General features: G+C 37.8%; 1 protein-coding gene across 3 annotated transcripts in view; it reads left to right on the top strand.

The window, feature by feature from the left end:
- The window catches only part of trappc11 (trafficking protein particle complex subunit 11), a 54,127-nt gene extending 34,735 nt beyond the window's left edge, over positions 1 to 19,392 (top strand). For 2 of the 3 annotated variants that reach the window (XM_087280162.1, XM_087280163.1), the window contains exons 20-30: positions 2,532 to 2,719; positions 2,925 to 3,073; positions 4,181 to 4,302; positions 4,393 to 4,512; positions 4,673 to 4,738; positions 7,580 to 7,736; positions 9,273 to 9,384; positions 11,698 to 11,789; positions 12,820 to 12,953; positions 15,340 to 15,507; positions 19,065 to 19,392. In XM_087280162.1, coding sequence (XP_087136288.1) covers positions 2,532 to 2,719; positions 2,925 to 3,073; positions 4,181 to 4,302; positions 4,393 to 4,512; positions 4,673 to 4,738; positions 7,580 to 7,736; positions 9,273 to 9,384; positions 11,698 to 11,789; positions 12,820 to 12,953; positions 15,340 to 15,507; positions 19,065 to 19,106 — 1,350 coding nt within the window. In that variant the 3' untranslated portion in view covers positions 19,107 to 19,392. 3 annotated transcript variants of the gene reach the window in all.
- Positions 19,393 to 21,375: the final 1,983 nt, after the last annotated feature.

The following is a 21,375-nucleotide window of genomic DNA, read 5'->3' as shown; positions in this document are numbered from 1 at the left end:
GTGAAATCAAACCACACCAATAACAAAATGCAACGTTGTAACAATTTTATTTATTTTTTTATTTACTGTATCAGCATAACCAATACAATATTTCAGCTTAAAAGGTGGACACATTTTTCACTGTCAGTCATTTAACTTTTTTATACAATACAGATAAAGTTACAAAACACAATGTAAAAATTAAATAAAGTCAATAATAACAATAACCATCAGAAATTATGTAAACAATATTAATAACAGAATGAGCTGAGCGGAAAGGCAAATCTCCCGATTTACCGGTCAATCTACGTTCCTACTCTCACTAGGGGTGTCACGATTTCGATTTTTAATCGAAATCAATCGAAATTTATGCTCAATTTCGATTATCGAATCAAAAAATAGAATCGTCGATGCTGCCACGCCAAGCGGGAAAAAAACAGGTTTGTTGAAGTGCTTGTTAAACTGCAGAAGCAGGAGACCCGTTGACAGAGCTTAAACCCTCTCCTCTTTCAATGAAGTCGCCGGTGTGTTAGCATTTTGGATTTCCAGTGAGTTATGTTGACAACGTTCGTGTTGTCGACAAAAAAACACAGTTTTGCAAGCTCTGCTATGTACGTATTACGTACGGTTCGTCCGATAGACAACACCGGCATCGCGATCCTCCGCCCGCCCCCGTTGCAAATTCGCTCGCGAAAAGTACACACTCAGGCCCTGTTTAAAAATGGCATTTTAGAACGACACAATTTGACATCCACAGTGGTGTGTAGCGTTTCTGAGCAGCCCTCCTTCCTCTCTACCTCTAAAAAATGCACATCACGTGACCACACAGACACAGACGCACACACAGCCATATGAGCTTGAGACAGCAGGTCCAGGCAGTCAGAGGACTGCTTCAATCTTTCACTCACTTGTACTTTGTCATTTTAGCCAACACCTCAGATACTGTTGGCTGGTTCCTGTTGGTTGTGCGTCTTTTTTACCGACGCCATTATAATGACACAGATCACTGCCTATTCACGAGTCCCGCAGAAAAAGTGATTGACAGGTGGTAATTATGTGTGTATCTTGCCTTTATTCATTTACTGTATGATTTGTTTATGGGTAAAACAAAGACCATGCAGGTCAGGTAGTTTAAACGGTAGGCTACAAATAATTAATTGGTCATTAATTAATTAATTATTCATAATCGAAAATCGAATCGAATCATGCCTTTAGAATCGAAAATGTAATCGAATAGAGGATTTGGAGGATCGTGACACCCTTAACTCTCACCTATGGTCATGAGCTTTGGGTCATGACCGAAAGGACAAGATCTCGGATACAAGCGGCCGAAATGAGTTTCCTTCGAAGGGTGGCAGGGCACACCCTTATAGATAGGGTGAGTAGCTCTGACACCTGGGAGGAGCTCGGAGTAGAGCCGCTGCTCCTCCACATCGAGAGAAGTCAGCTGAGGTGGCTCTGGCATCTGTTTCGGATGCCTCCTGGATGCCTACCTAGGGAGGTGTTCCAGGCATGTCCCACCGGGAGGAGGCCTCGGGGACATGCTGGAGGGACTATGTCTCTTGGATGGCCTGGCAACGCCTCGGGATCCCCCCGGAGGAACTGGAGAAAGTGTCTGGGGAGAGGGAAGTCTGGGGTTCTCTCCTAAGACTGCTGCCCCCGCGACCCGGCCCCGGAAAAGCGGCAGAAAATGAATGAATAAATGAATGAACACAATTCAGGAAAGGTCATATATACACTTAATAGTATACTAAATATGATTAAATCTTTATTCTCAGTCTGAAGAGAAGACTGTGAGAGAATGTTACTGGTTATTAAATTAGAAAATGCATATCTTCAGATCAAAACCAAGTAGCTATAACCTTTTTAATCCCTGTTTCGGAACAAAACAATCGATCTATAGGTGTGAAAGCACTCTTAAACAAAAGTGAAACCATCAGCAAAAAGCCTGACCCCCTTCGGGTTTGTTTAGAGCTCGTTTTGGGTTAATAATGTTTGAACTTACCGGTATTTTGAAATGGACGTTTGAATAATCCTTTTCAGAAACATTCTGGAACGTCAATGCCAGTGTGATCAGCCCACGTTTGTATTTACCTGTAAAGTTGTTTGGGAAATTTTCTTGATATTTACTTGTATCACTGTGTGAAAGGGTCTAATGCAGGGGTGGGCAAACTTGGTCCTGGAGGACCGGTGTCCTGCACAGTTTAGCTCCAACCCTAATCACACACACCTGCTTATAGATTTCGTGTGATCTTAAAGACACTGATTAGCATGTCCAGGTGTGTTTGACTAGTGTTGGAACAAAACTCTGCAGCGACACCGGCCCTCGAGGATCAAGTTTGCCCATCCCTGGGCTAATGGCTGCTTTTTTCTAACATTCCTCAGTATATCTTGTCTTTTGTTCAACAGAAAAAAGAAACTTAAGTAAGTTTAGAACCACTTGAATCTGAGTAAATATTTTGGGTGAGCTGTCCATGTAAATTCAGATCTTGTGTTGTCACAGATTTACAGCTGATTAGTTTGTTTGATGTTTGTCTGGTTTTGTCTTTCAGATCACCAGTGTGGGACTAATGTTAGGTCGAGAAACGGGCCGTTATGTTTATCTGAATTGGCGGGGCGGTTGGGGAGATGCGGCCTCTTCCCATGAGAGTTTGCAAGCTTCCCGCTCATTTAAAAGGAGGACACGCCTCCCAGAGCAGCATGTGGACTGGGACGCAGTGTCTGTACAGTCTAGTACCATGTAAGTTAATAGAAAATCTGAAAAACTAGTATATCGCTTCAGAAATTAATGATTTAAATCATAGGTCTTAAAACATTTTTAACTCTCAAATGGTTGTTGTCAAGTCATTGGTTAGTGACTAGACATTTAAGTTTCATTCAAAATGTGCCGAGTTCAAATTAATAAGGAATAAACAGCTAAGTTTTCCTTTCTGTATTCCCTGTAGGATCATCTCTAGAGTGCCCAAAATTTCTGTACAGCTGACCCATGAGCCTCCAGCACTTACCAATGAGATGTTCTGTATGACTGTTACCATCAAATCAGAAGAGGACACTGTGGGTAAAGACATCAAACTCACTGCAGGCCTCAAACCAGGTACTATCTGGGGGAAAATTACTTATTGTTTTAGTTATATAGAGATATATAAATGTTGATTTCAATAGTTTATCAATCATTTACTAACTCATTCTGAATGATCCTAGATCCTCAACTACTCTTAAATACAAATGGTTTGTAAATAATGGGATACTTAATTTAGTATTGAAAAATAAATCATTAACTAAGTATGAAAATACAATTATTAAGCACATTATATAGGTGCTAATAAATCAAGAATACAGCATTTGTAGCTGCAGTTATAAACTTCTTACTAACGTTTATTAATGTAGAGTTAATGCTTAACAGATAATGAATTCACTATTTGCTAATGCTTAATAAATGGTTTATAGTGTGTAGTTATTGTAAAGTGTTACCCAAATTCCAAATTTATATGAGGATTTGTCATTGAGATATTTGCTACTTTGTTTTCACTGGCATGTATTCCAGTAGTGACCCAGTCATGGTATATTACAATTAATGTACTACAAATACTAGTTCCTATATATTAGTTACTTTATTCATAAATTTTTTTTTCGGCTTAGTCCCTTTATTAATCCGAGGTCGCCACAGCGGATTGAACTGCCTACTTATCCAGCACGTTTTTATGCAGCTGATACCCTTCCAGCTGCAACCCATCTCTGGGAAACATCCACACACACTCATTCATACTCATACGCTACGGACAGTTTAGCCCACCCAATTCACCTGTACCGCATGTCTTTGGACTGTGGGGGAAACCGGAGCACCCAGAGGAAACCCACGCGAATCCAGGGAGAACATGCAAACTCCACACAGAAACGCCAACTGACCCAGCCGAGGCTCGAACCAGCGACCTACTTGCTGTCAGCACTACCTACTGCGCCACTGCATCTCACTGTATTAGTTACTTGTATTTGTTAAATGCTAGATTTTTGCATACTATTATTTATTCGTTTGACACTTATCCTATCTATCAAGTAAAATGTTATGCAATTTACATTTAATCAATGCTTTGCTTGTTTTCAATCGGAAGCAATTGAAAACAAAAGAAAACAAATCTAAAACAAGCGTTAGAAATTTTTTTGCATTCCTATTTGTGTTTATTGTATTCCTCTATCGTTTTAGGTCAGGATGCCAATCTCACACAATCCACTCAAATCACACTAAACGGCTCCGAGGTGTGTGACGATTCTCATCCTGCCCTGCTTCCTGACATTCCCCTCGGAGATCTGCAACCTGGTCAGAAGGTACCGCTTCTTTTGCAATGATGAAAATATTCATCCAATGGTCTTGGCTCTAGTGCACTGTTGCATACGTTTTGTTATCTTGTGTGGCAGATTGTGAAGCCTCTGTATATCCGCTGTGTGAGCACTGGATCCAGAATATTCCTGTTTCATGTAGCCTATTCAGTGAGTGCCACGGTCGAGGGCAAGGACATCACTTGCAAGTGTCACAAAGTACGTCAAATTCTAACATCTTGTCATCATCATGTAATTGCTTGCTTAGGATCCCTAGGAAAAGTTTTTGTTCCAAATCACACATAAAACTTCATTTTTGAATAATATTTACTCTGGTGGTCAGTATCATTCAGAGTTGTTGTGTGTTTTTCACCTGCAGGATGAAACTGTTACAGTAGAAACGGTTGTTCCCTTTGAAGTGGCTATGAAGTTTGTGTCCAGTAAGGTAAGAGGTTTCACTTGGGAGATTTCGGTAATGAAAATCCGTAGTCGTTTACATGTTTCAAGCCCAAATTATTGTCTCTCTTCTGTGAAAAACAAAACTGTTTATCTGTATTTTTCAATACTACATACAGAGGTAGATAGGGTATATGCCGAAGCATGCTAATAGGACTTTTAATTTGCCAGCAACCTGGGTTAATCGTTTCCGGTGAACAGTCTGAATGGTCTGTTTTCTTTAAAAATCAGCGATCTCCACTGGCTGAGTGATATCCGATATAAAGTGGGTCTCAGATTGTACAAGAAGCACTGCATTAAATTACATTTTTCCCCGCCATGTCTTTATAATATGAGTATTTATTTTACCTCAGTATATTTAATGGAGCTTCTGCGCTAGCCTGCCGATTCTGATGGGCGAGTGCGAGCACACTGCTTTTTGTCTCGTTTTACTCTTGAGGAACTAAATGACTGCCAAAGTCTATTTAACTTAATGTATTTGAATTACATTACAACATCGATGCTGTAAAAGGAACCTTATAAAATGGAAAAAAAACTCACAATAACAGGTCACCGGAAGTTTATCAGCATGGGAAACACACTAGCTTGGCATATACCCCATAGGAACTGCTGACAGACTTCAAAAGTTAGGGGTGGGTGTCATGATCAAGGTTCTTATGGGTGTTAGAAATCCCAGAAAATGCTTAAATTTTGTGTTTTGAGGCTTTGAAAAGTGCTTGAATATTGGCCAAAGGGCTTGAAATTGTTATGGTGTTGCTTTCATAATTGTTTGTTACTAAATAGGTAATAATAATTAACTGCTTAAAATAATAAAAATAAATATTTTTTACATTTACATTTAGTCATTTAGCAGACGCTTTTATCTAAAGCGTCTTACAAATGAGGACAAGGAAGCAATTTACACAACTATAAGAGCAACAATGAATAAGTGCTATAGGCAAGTTTCAGGTCTGTAAAGTCTAAGAAGGAAAGCATTAGTAATTTTTTTTAGATTTTTTTTTTTTTTTTTTTTTTTTTTAGTACAGTTAGTGGTATATCCAGAGAGGCAATAGCAGATAAGGAAGTGAAGTGGAGACTAGTCGTTTCTTGAAAACAGCGAGTGACTCTGCCATTCTGATGCAGTTAGGGAGTTCATTCCACCAACTGGGCAGATTGAACGCGAGCGTTTGGGAAAGTGATTTCTTCCCTCTTTGGGATGGAACCATGAGGCGACGTTCATTCACAGAATGCAAGTTATTGGAGGGCACATAGATCTGCAGAAGTGAGAGCAGATAAGAAGGAGCAAAGCCAGAAGTTGCTTTGTAGGCAAACATCAGAGCTTTGAATTTGAAGCGAGCAGCAACTGGCAGCCAGTGCAAACGGATGAGCAGTGGAGTGACATGTGCTCTTTTCGGTTCATTAAAGACCACTCGTGCTGCTGCGTTCTGGAGCAGCTGAAGAGGCTTGATAGAGTTAGCTGGAAGCCCCGCTAGTAGAGAGTTGCAGTAATCCAGTCTGGAGAGAACAAGAGCTTGAACAAGGAGTTGAGCTGCATGTTCAGATAAGAAGTGTCGGATCTTTTTGCTTTTAGAGCAAAGTCTGGAGTCTGTGCATAAGGCTGTAGCATGATCTGCCAGTCTTAGGGCGTAGTCACACTATGTACAGTTGCCTTGAACCGGGCCAAAGCACGCTTGTCCCTCCTCCCGTCTCCCCCGGCGGCCCGCACTCACGTTACATTCGGGCCTGGGCGCGAATATTTAGTAAGCGCTCTTGCTCAGCACAGTGGAGATTTCTTTAGTTATATCGGTTTAGTCGTTTGATATGCAGTGACACCCAGTCAAATATTTCGCTGAACAGATCTGCCACTTTTGACACTCATAAACAATCATTAAGTCTTTGTGCTGCAGGTTTTAGGAGGTTTGCTGAAGGTGCAGCTGTCGTGCAGTGAGGGGTTTGCGTCTTTAATAAACTACGACAGTTGGCGTTCATTGATCTGTAAGAATGATTAATTAATCCATATCAAACAATCCCTTAAAAGTCACGTATCACTTTCAGTTTCGGGCTCAGGCACGTTTTACACTCACACACAGTGTACAACACCAAAGCCCAAGTGAACCGCGCTCTGGCACACCTCTTCCAACCGGGCCAGGGCCGGCCAAGTGAACCGTGCCTGAGCCCGATACAGAGCACTCGCGCTTCTCAAATGATCCGCCAAACGGGCCTGGGTTTGGATAGTGTGAGTACGCCCTTAGGCTTGGGTAAAACATGCCATCAAAATGTTTAATTGAATTCTATACTATATCATACAATACAAAATGATACTATATGATACGAAGCTATACGATACGATACTGTAAAATATTACAAAAAATAGCATCTGAAATATGTCAATTTCAAGTGCTTGAGATTGATTTGACTGACTTGATTTGATTGACTTGATTTGAAAAATGTGTATCATGTCATGATTCTATAGTAGTTATGAACCGAAATGTTAGGTGCTAAAAATGATAGATCGAAAACTTATATGATAGAGAAAAAAAGCAAAAATATGAGCTGAAAAAGGCTATGCTGCACCACACTATCTAGCAGCACTACTGCCAAAGAGAAAGGGCAAAAGGGCACCTGAATACGAATCGTCACCTTAGAATTATCAGGTTCCATCTGACATTTTTATCAAAATTGACTTTAGACATGTTCTTATTAAATGAAAACTTATTTACATTATGGCATGTTTTTTTATAAGTTGTTTACCTTTTAAGAGTGTGTGTGTGTGTGTGTGTGTGTGTGTGTGTGTGTGTGTGTGTGTGTGTGTGTGTGTGTGTGTGTGTGTGTGTGTGTGTGTGTGTGTCAGTTTGAGCATTTGGAGCGCGTGTATGTGGATATCCCATTCTTGCTGATGATGGACATTTTGAGTGCATCTCCGTGGCCAATCGAGCTGGTGGAAAGTGAAGTTCAGCTGGCCTCCAGTATGACCGCCATTGATCAGCCTCAGAGTCAGGTGGAAGGAGGTGGGAGAGCTTGATTCCTAATGGTTAAATTGTAATAAATATACAGTTGAAGTCAAAATTATTCGCCATCCTGTAACTTTTCTTTTTAAAATTGGCTCAAAAAGATCTTTAAGAGATCAAGGAATTTTTCACAGTATTTCCAATAATATTTTTTCTTCTGGAGAAAGTCTTTTTTGTTTTATTTTGGCTAGAATAAAAGCAGTTTTTACATTTTTTTAAACCACTTTAAGGTCAAAATTATTAGCCCTATTAAGCAATATTTTTTTCTGTTGTCTACAGAACAAACCATCGTTATAAAACGATTTGCCTAATTACCCTAACTCGCCTAATTAACCTAGTTAAGCCTTTAAATGTCACTAAGCTGAATACTAGAATCTTAAAAAAATATCTTGTAAAATATTATTTGCCATCATCATGGCAAATATAAAAGAAATCAATTGTTAGAAATTAGTTATTAAAGCTTTAATGTTTATAAATGTGTTTCATTTTTCATTTTCATTGAAGAGAAACTGGGGAAAAAATTGTAATTCAGGAGGGCCAGTAATTCTGACTTAAGCTGTATGTGTTAGAGGGACAGTTCATCCAAAAATTAACATTTATGAACAATGTTTTCTCATGTGGTTATAGACCTTTATACAGGGTTAATTTTCCGTTGTTGATGTATGGCTACCCAATCTGGCCGTTGACACCCATACAATCACCAACAATCCTAATCTCAAAAACACTTTGAACTTTTTATTTAAAAATGGCACTAATTTACTTTCCTTAAAATAACATTCGTTTAAAAGTTCTCCATTTATTTACTGCTGAGAATACTGACCTGGCCTATATTTTTTATTATTAACTTTTTTTTATTGTATCATTAGATGTATTAAATTATAATCATTTTTTGATAGGGCAAGTGAAAATCTTTTCCAACTGGGATTTTTGAGAAAAAAAAAAAAAAACACTTTGCTTTTAGTCCTGTTTAAGTCTAAAATTTCATTCATAATGGTCTTAAAATGTCTTAAAGTCTTAAATGTAACCTGGTGAAACCTGCAAAAAATCCCTGTTTATACATTTTTTTTTTCTGTTAAACACAAAATGTGGGATTTCAAAATCGATGGATTTGCTCTTCAGTGTTTGACTCTCAGCAGTGAATATTAAACCACACTAAACTGAGCTAAACTGAACTAAACCTAAACTCTGAAAACTGGACTGACAGTTTTAATTTACTATAATCTTCTATGTGAAGCTGCTTTATCACAATCTACATTATAAAAGCGCTATAGAAATAAAGGTGAATTTAATTGAACTATCGAACTCGTTGATTACCAGTTTTCCGCATTTTTCAAAATATCTTATTTTTAAAATATCTTATAAATCAAACAGGTTCGTAACAAGGTAAGGGTCAGTGTATTTAATGACACAACTTTCCATTTTGGGTGAACTTTGCCAGTAGTTGGGTTAATTAATCCTGTAGATGGTATTTGAGGAGCTCTTGTACACTACTGTAAATATGCTCACTGATGTGCTTTATTTGTGTTGTGTGTCCAGTCACGCTGCAGACCAGTGAATGTGCCAGTGAGTGTTTCCTGCTCAAATGTCCTCCTGTTCAGAACGGCACCAGCACTGTCGCCTCAGGACACTACATCATTTCCTGGAAGAGGTGACAATTATCTTTATATATTCTCATTTAGCTAATAGGTACATTACATAACAAATCATGACCTAAGAAAGCAAATTTATTATTATTTTTTTTTAAGGGCGCAGTTTTAAAAATGTTATCATCACTTACTCTCATGCCCAAACCAATAAGACTTTCTTTATATAAATGAAGATGTTTTATGATTAAGATATTTGCGTCCCTCAGTTCAAAGTTCAAAATTGACCTTTCAAAATCAATCTATATGAACTAAGCTATTAAAAACAGACAAAATGGACTCATCAAAAAAAGAATAATTCAATAAGGGGCATATAAGAGATCTGCAGAGTGGATGGCAACATAAATAGCATGTGGTATTAAGATATTTGTGCTGCCCATTACATTATACACCACAGGAGAGGGCAAATTCTTCAGCAGCATAGCGCTCATATTTCAAAGTTCCTGAAAACAAAGATGATGAAGGTGCTTCAGGATTGGCCAGTCCAGTCACCAGACATGAATATTATTGAGCATGTCTTGGGTAAGATGAAGGAAGCATTGAAGATAAATACAAAGAATCTTGATGAACTCTGGGAGTCCTGCAAGAACGCTTTCTTTGCTGTTCCAGATGACTTTTTTAATAAGTTATTTGAGTCATTGCAGAGATGTATGGATGCGGTGCTCCAAGCTCATGGGAGTCATACACAATCCGCTTGTTAAGTGTGACGTCACTCAAAGTGGCTTCCAGGTCCAAGTGCTCTATTCAACTGAATGGGGAGACTCATGAAATGGTAATAATAAACGTTTATAAAGCGATTTAATACTTTCGAAAAACACGATCGCAATATATCCATGCCTAATATCCAATGGCCAGAAAGTGATTCATTTTTTATGAATTGTTAAAATTTTGGTATTTGTTATGCAGCAAGATTGTTATGAGCAAGATATGCAGCACCAGAGATTGTTGTGTACACTATGACTTTATATAAAATTAACTTTAATGTGTGATATGAATAAAAAGTGATCATAAACGAATGACTTCTGAACTCAAATGAGTGGCGGCTTGGACCCGAAAACAGTGTCACCAACACGTCACCACTTAACAAGCGGAAATTAATTAGTTTTCCACTGCACTATGACTTTATATTCCGTACTGTACATTATTTCTGTTAAGTGACAAGACTTTTGTCTGAGCAAAGTCAGACATTACTGTCCTAATGAAACAATTAAAAATCAAGGCATGATCATATTTTATTTTGGTAAAATAAGCGTAATCTAGAGGCCTTCGCCTCTCATATAAGCCACTTCTGATACCAAATGATCAACTAGAAGTCAAGCTATTATTTGTTGTTCCTAAAACTTGGGTAGGAAACAAGACTTTTGTCAAGTAGTGTATACCCTGGTTAAATAACTTTCACAGAAGAAGTTGAAAATCTAATCTGCCTAAAATCTAATTTATTAAATGGTAAAGCACAAACAAAACAGCATCACTTGTGGACAATAATAATCAGCTAATGTAGGGAATAGTGGATGAGGGTATAGGGGGCGATTTAGGATACATCAAATGAGTGAACCTAAACAAAAACTCAACCGTAACTCCTTGATGTTTGGGAAAGAACTATTATCAGTTCTTGCAAGTTAAGCAAGCACAATTGAGCTTTCTTGAGCAAATTTAAATACCATGCACTATTTTTTATTTTTTTTTTAGCTGATCTGTGTCTTAATTTATGTCTGTTCATCACATAAATTTATGTCTGTTAATTTATGTCTGTTCATCTGAAGAGACCTTGTCTCTTCGGATAATATCAGTCAGGTCTGCATTTTGGGTGTATGTGGCTTTTAGTAGAGGAAAACATGCAAGTCTCATCGATTTGATTGAAATATTTCTGTTCTGAGTATGAATTAATTTCTGAAGAATTTGAAACTGTTCAACAGATTACTTCAGAAGAGCAGGTTCCAGATCATCATTTTTGAGGGAATTAAAGTGATGGTTTACCCAAAACTCAAAATTCTATCATTTATTCACCCTTCATTTGTTACAAACCGCTTTGAGATCGTTTCTTTTGACGAACACAAAGATACTTTCAAGAACGCTGAAAACCTGTAACCATTGACTTCCATAGTATTTGTTTTTCCTACTATGGAAGTAAAAATGATTACAGGTTGTCAGCATTCTTCAAAATCTCTTCCTTTGCATTCTCAAACTCATAATCACATAAAAGAGTAAGAATTGAGTACGCTTTAATTTTTGGGTGAACTATCCCTTAACTTTAACTTCTCAAACATACCGATTTTAATTTCCTCCATGGTTTTTTTGCTTGTTTGTTTTCTATCCAGAAAGTCTACATTTACTGAGACGTCAGTGGTGAGAACCGTCATTACTCTGCCACATGTGATGGTGGAGAATATTCCACTATATGTCCATGCAGGTCAGTCTTGACATTAAAATCGGTCATTTAAGATCGGTGTTTCTCAACCACGTTCTTGGAGGACCACCTGCTCTGCACATTTTCCACGGCTGTTTCTCAATATGGGTTCTTCAGCGGTCTCGTGTTCTCGTGTAACTTTATCATCAGCTGCCAAAGTTCAGTTCCAATACTCAAGACCGCAAGAACAGAGGACGCGTGAAGCTTCCCGATGTGTTATTGATATCGAGGACACACCGATGCAGACTTAAGCGCCGATCTTGCTCTAGAAGTCCCAGAAGTCATTGCGACTGGAGGTGGGATTTTTTTTTAGATTTATTATTAAAGTTTAGAGATGTAACTTATTTACCTCAGGAGTTTCCTTAAATGAAACGGTGAATATAAACATCACCATGAACATCTAAATAAAAAAATAAACACATTAAGGGTGTTTAAAATCAGTTTTATTTATATTGTGCAACGTTTATTTATAATATTTAATGCATAGTATATATTTTAAATTATAAATTTATATATATATATATATATATATATATATATATATATATATATATATATATATATATATATATATTTATATTATAAATTTAATATATAATAAATTGTTGTATGAATGCTAAAACGTTTAAATAATATTCCATTAAAAAACGCATAAAGGTCATGTGACCAGGAAGAACGCAACATATCATTCCTAACAGGATGCGTTCTCTGTTCTCGTGGTCTCCCGAGTTCGTTCTTTCAAGGACACCTAGAAAAGACCACTCTTCAGAAGAACGCAAGTCCGTTCTCTGCGTTCTTGAAATTGAGAAACAGCCCATGTCTCCTTAACCAAACACACCTGATTCAGATCATCAGCTCATTAGCAGAGACTGAAAGAGCTGTAATGGGTGTTCCAGACAAACGAGACATCGGAAAAAAATGCAATGCCGGTCCTCCAGGAACATGGTTGAGAAATACTAATTCAGATTGAATTGTCTGAGATTGATACTATTATTTATTTTTGCTCATTCTGTCATGTTCTTGGTTGTTGTAGAAGTGCCGTCGTTTGGTCGTGTGCGTGAGTCTTTACCAGTTCGGTACCATCTAGAGAATCGGACTGGCCTGGTTCAGGATGTGGAGATCAGTGTGGAGCCCAGTGATGCTTTTATGTTTAGTGGACTCAAACAGGTCTGTATTCAAGATCAGTGCTTTCTTCACATACAGTCCATCTGATGAATGACACAGATAATGAAATAAATGAGCATTTATAAAATGAACTAAACGCAATAAATGTTCTCAATAGCCCCTTTCACACATACAGACCTTTCCGGAAAATTACCGGCAATTTTACGGAAAGGTTGTATGTGTGAACAGGCCCTTTTTGAAAACACCGGTAAATTCATTCCGGCTATTTTCTGGAAAGAGGAGTTGTAACATTACCGGTAATTTGCCGGAATGCTGCGCTGTGTGAACGCAGAAGGAAGATTGCTGGAAAGAGCGCGTGCACGTCTAGATCGTGCTGACGTGAGACGTCTGCTTTAGCCAATCAGAACAGTCAGAAGCATTCACGTGCGTGCGGTTTATGAGAATAAAAGCCTTTGAATATTTTTCCAGACACATTTAGCTGCTAGATGTTAGTCAGATAATGTTTATATGTTCCTTCTTAATGCTAACTGTGTAAATAATTATCAATAAAATGTTTATGATAATCCGTTGTTTGTTTACCTTCAAGCTTTGCGTGTGCCCGTGAGCGCCCATATCGCCAGCACACACACATATCATGAACATCTCGACATGCGAAAGTGTTTCTCTATATGTTTTCATTGGAGTTGTACTCAATACTGATCCATCCACAGAGTTTGTGATGTAGTCAAATGTTTACAAACACACAGCGTTTAGAGGTCATTTCTAGTTAATGAAGTTAGAATTTAACGGCATTTTGCGATGGATGTGTGAATGCTCTTTTCCGGAAAAATTCTGTATAGTCCTCGTCTGTGTGAACAGCGCTTTTTTGAATTTACCGGTAAAGTCGCTCCGGAAATTTTCCGGATATTTACCGGTATCACTGTGTGAAAAGGGCTAATGTATGTGACTAATTTCTTTGTCATGATGATAGTACGTAATATTTTACTAGATATTTGTCAAGATACTGGTATTCAGCTTAAAGTGACATTTAAAGGCTTCACTAGGTTAATTAGGGTATTTAGTCATTGTATAACGATGGTTTGTTCTGTAGACTAAAAAAAACAAAAATACAAAAAAGACAAAAAATATATAGCTTAAAGGGGCTAACAATATTAACCTTTAAATGGTTTTAAAAATTAAAAACTGCTTTTATTCTAGCAGAAGTAAAACAAATAAGACTTTCTCCAGAAGAAAAAAATATTATCAGACATACTGTGAACATTTCCTTGCTCTGTTAAACATCATTTAGGCAGTATTTAAAAAAGAAAAAAAAAATCACAGGAGGGTGAATTATTTTGACTTCAGTCACATATATGCCTTTTGAGTCAAAATTGTTTATTTATGCCATAAACTTTTTTTAATATTTTAAATTTCCTACTGTAAATTTATCAAAACAAATTTTGGATTATTATTTGCATAGCTATGAACATTTTAACAAGTTGGACAACTTTAAAGGTTCAAGAAATCTTGGAGTGTGTATTGAGCATCCATAATAATTGAATTTTTAATAATAAATTTAAATAAGATAAGAAAATAAATCAAAATTGGTAGGGCATCGCGAATCTGCTAGTGGAGAGATGACACGTCAGTTTCTCATTATCCTATGAGAAGAGCTTGCTCTTAATTATTCATGAGAGCATGTGCATTCCAAAGACAAGGCAAACCTGCCAAGCTGTGATACCTAATAAATGGGTGAGACCACGTCTGCGCACGGCATGCATTCCTCATTTATAGTGTTTATATAAACATAATTATCTTTATAATGATAGAACAAATTGTGGTTATGAGTTTATGAAATTACGAATAACAAATATAGCAGGGCATTAAATTACTGTTTATTTATTTGCATTTATAATCTATAAAATCATGGGGTCCTCACGGTTTGTGTCTCATTTTGTGAGCCAACTAACAACAGTTGTTCGCTCATCTTTTTTTCCCCTGCTCTACCAGCCATGCCCACTCCTTCCCCTGCTCACAGCGCTCCACGGCCATCATAAAGCATTTTGTGAAAATATTCTGAGGTAGACTTGAACTGAAAGAGGGGGGTTTCGTGACCCTTTAAAGGTGCATTTTCTCCATATTTAGATTTTTTGATATCTCAGATTATAGATTTTCAAATTGTTATATCTCAATCAAATACTCTCCTTTCCTAACCAACTATTCATCAATCATACATGAATGGAAAACTATTCATTAAGCTTTTAGGTCATGGATAAATCTCAATTTCAAAAAAATGACCCTTTTCTTTTTTTGGACCGGTCTTGTGTTCCAGGCTCACATATATTACAGAAACATCAAATATCGAAATATAGTTTTTTTCCAGCATCTTGTTTCAGCTTCTAGCACAGTCAGTCAGAAGGCCTGGTTCTCGTTTTGTGTCTGTGTGCAGGTGCGAATGAGGATTTTGCCGGGTGCTGAACAGGAGATGTTGTATAATTTCTATCCTCTGATGGCGGGATATCAAGTCCTCCCTCAGCTCAACATCAACCTGCTGCGCTTTCCAAACATCTCCAGTCAGCTGCTGCGCCGTTTTCTACCGTCGCGTATCTTTGTCAAGGTAATCAGTCAAGACGTCATTCAAACTATTTAACCATCAAATAAATCTTGGTGAAAGATAATGCCAGTTCAATTTCAAGGGTAAATTATGACACAAATGCTGGTGGTGGTGGTGGTGGTGGTGGTGGTAACTTTTTAAGTTATACTTAAGTATTTTTTTTTTTTTTACATGAAGAGTTCATATTAGTACCTCAATGGTATATATAAGTACCTAAAACTTTCAAAAGGTGCTAATGTGAACCTTTTAAAGTCCCTGTGAAATCAAAATATTTTTAGATGTTAGTATCAGCCCCCCCTCACAAGACCAAAGACATTGCAAGTGAATTAGGTAAGCTAAATTTTCCATAGTGTATGTGTGTAAATGAGAGTATATGGATGTTTCCCAGTGATAGGTTGCTGCTGGAAAGGCATCCACTGCGTAAAATATATGCTGGATAAGTCGGCGGTTCATTCTGCTGTGGCGATCCCAGAATAATGAAGGGACTAGCCCAAAAAAGAAAATGAATGAATGAATGTTAGTATCAGTATTAGCAAAGTTCCTTTAAGACAAGTCATTTCACTCAGCGCCATCTTTGAAATGTCTCTCGGGCAGTATGCTCGGGCATTCTGTCTGAATAGGGAAACATCAAATTCTTTAAAACTGTTTGCCAAGCTTACTATTACATTAAATATTTGGAATCACCAATAATATTAAGCAACAACCGTCTTTATTAATCTGGGGTTGCCACAGCGGAATGAACCACCAACTTTTCCAGCATATGTTTTACGCAGCGGATGTCTCTGGGAGACATCCATACACACTCATTTACACTCATACACAACAGACAATTTAGCCTACCCAATTCACCTGTACCACGTCTTTGGACTGTGGGGGAAACCGGAGCACCCGGAGGAAAACCCACGCGAACACGGGGAGAACATGGAAGAAAAGCCAACTGACCCAGCCGAGACTCGAACCAGCGACCTTCTTGCTGTTAGGCAAAATCGGCATATTTTCAGGTTGCCCAAGCTAATGCGCATGCGCAACACCAACCTCAATTATGGTCTTTCTACACATTACCATTCTCTAAATAATGCTTCGCCATATCGTGCAGCTCCTCGGAAGTAATCCACAACTTGGTCTTGATGGCTAATCTCCTCCAGAAATGACAGAGAATCTTTGTTTACAAGTTTGTGTGGTGTTTGAGTACTTGCAGTCATGTGATCTGCGTTTGACAGGTCTATACCTCGCAATCATTTCATACAGATTACAAAACCAAAAAAACTTTTGTTTTCAAGTGTAGTTGATTCATTTAAAAGTACAGATTTCAAGCTTTTTTTGGATTTATTTCTTATGTCTGTGAAGCAAGTATTCGCTGAGATTCCAGTGTCTATACCGATTGATGATTGGCTCCTGTACTATTCGACGGGGCTTCGTTCGACACTTCATTTCCCCTTTTAAAACGATACGAGTGACATGTCATGTGTATTCTGTAACCATTGATATTAGTCTTATCATATTTAAATATAATATATATTTTACATTTAAATTTATATATAATGTATAATAGTGAGGATATCTATAAGCAAAATTCACTTTACGAAGATATAAACATCCGTAACGTGCGGTGTCTCTTCATCTGTTTTTTTTCTCCAGTTTTTCATCAAATCTTCTGACCAATCAAATGCTCCGTAGTATCAGACATCTTGTTGTTTTGTTTATTTAAAGGGGGAGGGGCTACTCTATGTAAATGGATTGAACATTAGTTTTTAATCCAGAGGTCGCCACAGAGGAATAAACCACCAACTATTCCGGCATATGTTTTACAGAGCGGATGCCCTTTCAGCCGCAATCCAATACTGGGAAACACACATTCACACACACACTCAGGGCTCTATCATACACCCGGCGCAGTGTGGCGCAAGGCGCGGCGCAATAGTCTTTTGGTAGTTTCAGCTTGGCGCAAGAGTCGTTTTGAGTTGTTGCGCTACGCTGTTTAAATAGCAAATGCATTAGCGCTCATATGTGCGCCCATAGGCGTTCTGGTCTAAAAAGGAAGGCGTTCTGAGGCAGACGCTGGCGCGTTGCTATTTTGAGAAACTATAATAGATTTTTCATTAGACCAAAACTAACCCGGTCTAAACTCCTGCGCAATGTTGCGCCTCGCTTACGCACTGCTTAATACGCACAAGAGAGCAATAGGCAAATATCTTTACATATGAAAAAAATTAAATATTAAGGATATATATAGGATATAATAAGAATAGATATAGGATATAAATATAAAGGATTAAAATATTACAAAACATATTATTTTCTAGCCTACATAAATATGAAAAATCACTGCTTTTATGTCTTCTTCATCTCGGGAGGCTTTTTCAGTTCATTCATAACAATTTGCTTTTGTATAATGTTAATATTATTGGCAGTATTATTTATTATATCCATATTTATATTTGTTTTATTAAAAACAAGCTTAGATTTGCCCACCTGTCAGGTTTTAGACCATATGGGGCACAGCATGTGTTTTAGAATATAACTCAGGTTTTTGAGCTCATTTTGTTATTATTGTTCATTTATTTGTTTGCTGGAAATTATAACTGAATTTACAAATAGTTTTGAAACAAATCTTTGCGCTTAACAAACTAAATTAATTATTTATAGGCTAATTGATGTCTGTGCGTAAAGGTTTCCCTATCCAAGAGCGAATGTGAAAGTAGTTCCGTTATCTCTCATTCTCACGCAGTAGATGCTCTGTTTAACAGTTTTCTGTTAAAAAATTGTTAACTGTTTGCTAGTGAAATCCTAATTTTTTCCACTTAGACTTACTTTGTGTCCTGTAAATAGAGAATGTGCTCTTGCCGCGATGCAGCTGGCTCTTAAAGGTAATGGGAGATGAGACTCTAATTGGTTTATTCTCAAAACACACCTATAACTCATTAAGAAAATAAACTCAACCCTTTTAGACCATGCGCCATGGCGCTAAGCAGGTTTTCCCGTCCTTAAATTAGCTAAAACGCATCCTGACACGCCCTGAAAGCGTTTGCGCCATGCGTTTTGCGCTCTGCGCATGGACCGTCAAAATAGAGCCCTCATACTCTATGGCCAATTTAGTTTATTCAAATCACTTAAAACCCATGCCAACATGGGAGAACATGCAAACTCCACATAGAAATGTCAACTGGCCAAGTCGGGATTCGAATCAGCAAGCTTCATGCTGTAAGGCGACAGCGGTAACCACTAAGCCACTGTGCCACCCAAAATTTTCATATTTAGATTTTGAAGATCAGTTAACAGAAGTTTGTCAAATAAAACTTTTTTATTCAAAACGCACACCTACAGTATTAATGGGAAATCCAGAGAACTGTGAATATAATCTGTGTTTCTATAAATATTATTTCATTTCCAAAAACTTTTGTCATTTTGATTCCAATTTCCACGGTGTAAATTTTTTATTTCATTTCAGAGTCATTAATCAGACTGAAACCCTTCCTTCAGTTTGATTGTGTGAATCTCTGTGTAAATTTATTTCAGGAGTGCAATAGTCACTGTCTTGTGTGTCTTGTGTGATTTCTCAGCCTCAAGGCAGAAATGGAGACGCTTCCATAGAAGCAGCGTGAGGAAGAGCGACATCTTCTAACTGGATGGAGACTGAACATTCCTCAGAGAACACACACACACACACACGTTTACAGCTTGAGGATTTGAACATGTGAATGAAACATAAGAAATTGCAGTTGATTTGTTTGTTGTGTGACATGTCTAGAGTGTGCTGATTTGTTTTTAATCTAACAGATTTCACCTACAGTACTGCTAATCACCGTATTCTTAAAAAAATGGTCCTGTAACTAAAACTACATAACTGCTAAATAATGTTTGAAGTCATTAAACTGACATGGCACTATAGCTGGTGTTGTCATTGAGATGTGGGACGTGATTGTTTATTGTGGCTCTTAAATGGATAGTTCACACAAAAACGGAAATTCTGTCAATATTTACTCACCCTCATGTTGTTCCAAACCAGAGGTGTATAGTAACGAAGTAGAACTACTTCACTACTGTACTTAAGTACTAAAAGGCTGTATCTGTACTCTAGTGGAGTATTGTTTTTTCTCCTACCTCCACTTTTACTTCAGTACATATTTTCGATGAGTTTAATACTTTTTCTCCAATAGATTTTTTATGTGCTGCATCGTTACTTGTTATTAGGGGTGTGAAAATTATTGATATCGGTTCAGTAATAGATCATAACCGGTTATTACGAACTGACGTCATTTATCTCCTATGCGGGATGTCGCAGTAGGAGACTATAGCAAAGGAGGCGAGGGTGATTAAGGGCCTACTCACACTATGCCATCCGTACCGTGCCCAGGCCCATTTCCCAGATCGTTTGAGAAGTGTGAGTGCGCTGAATCGGGCTCAAGCATGGTTCACTTGGCCGGCCCTGGCCCGGTTGGAAGAGGTGTGCCTGAGCACGGTTCACTTAGGAGCCCGAAACTGAAAGCGAGACGTGAATTTTAAGGGGCTGTTTCATATGGATTTATTAATCATTCTTACTGTTCAGTGAACGCAAACTGCCGTAGTTTATTAAAGACGAGAACTCCTAACAGCACGACAGCTGCGCACCTTCAGCAGACCTCCTCATTCCTGCAGCACGAGACCTTTATAATTGTTTATGAGCACCAAAAGTGGCGGATCTGTTCGGCAAATTATCTGACTGCGTGTCACCGCATCCCTAAGGACTGTTTGGCGAAATATTTAACTGCATTTCACTGCATATCAAACGACTAAAACGATATAACTAAAGAAATCTCCACTGTGCTGCTGAGTGAGAGAGCGCTTCTCACTGAACAGCGCAGCAGCGATGACGTAAGCGTGCCGAGGCCCGTTTGTGGTGTGAGTGCGGGCCGTCGGGGGAGACAGGAGGGGGGACAAGCGTGCTTTGGCCCGGTTCGAGGCAACTGTACCTAGTGTGAGTACGGCCTAAATAACCCTACAAATAATATATAAATATAAATATATTTATAGATTTTAATAAAAAATAATTTGTTTAGTGAAGAAAAAATCATTATGTATGGAAAGCATTGTCAATGCATTGAGATATCGAACTGAACCGAATCGATGGCATGATAATCGTAACCGAACCAAACTGTAAGACCAGTGTAGATTCACACCCCTACTCGCTACAATTATTAACCTTTTTCTTGCCTGCTGCTTGAAGGGCACCATATCGATCAGCGTCTACCGAAAATCGGTTTCAATAGCGTTTTGACTGGATTACAGAGTGTTTTTGTGACACTCAACTTTGAAGTGTGTGTTAAAGCCATTATAATCTGTCAGATCTGTGGTTCAAACGCGAGAGAAAAACATTATCGTAACTCATGTTTTTTTTTTCCGTTCTGCTTAATCACGTGCCAAAAAAAAGATATTTAAAATAAATAAAACAATATAACGTCTTTTGATTGCTTTCTGTAATAACTAACATTACACAATAATTGTACTTTTACTTTCAGTACTTGAGTAGTACATTTTAAAATAAACCACTTGCAATACTTAAGTACAAAAAATGTTGAATACTTTAGTACTTCCACTTAAGTATGGTGTTTAAAGAGCACTTCATCTTCTACTCAAGTTACTTTTTCGATAGAGCACTTGTACTTTTACTTAAGTCTGGGTCTCTAGTACTTTATACGTCTCTTTTGCAAACCCTCAAGAACTTCATTCATCTTCGATTAACACAAATTAGGATATTTTAGGTGAAATCTAAATCGCTCCACACTTTACTGACAATGAGGAGAAGAAAATGTTGAATAAAGTCATTATTTTTGCTTTACGTGCACACACAATTCTTGCATCTTGATGATATTCTGTCTGTTTTAAGGATGTTTT

The sequence above is a fragment of the Danio rerio genome, chromosome 14 (assembly GCF_052040795.2).
Source record: "Danio rerio strain M-AB ecotype USA chromosome 14, GRCz13ab, whole genome shotgun sequence".
NCBI lineage: Eukaryota > Metazoa > Chordata > Actinopteri > Cypriniformes > Danionidae > Danio > Danio rerio.
The sequence above is the reverse complement of the archived record's forward strand: the minus strand, read 5'-3'. Positions and strand labels throughout refer to the sequence as shown.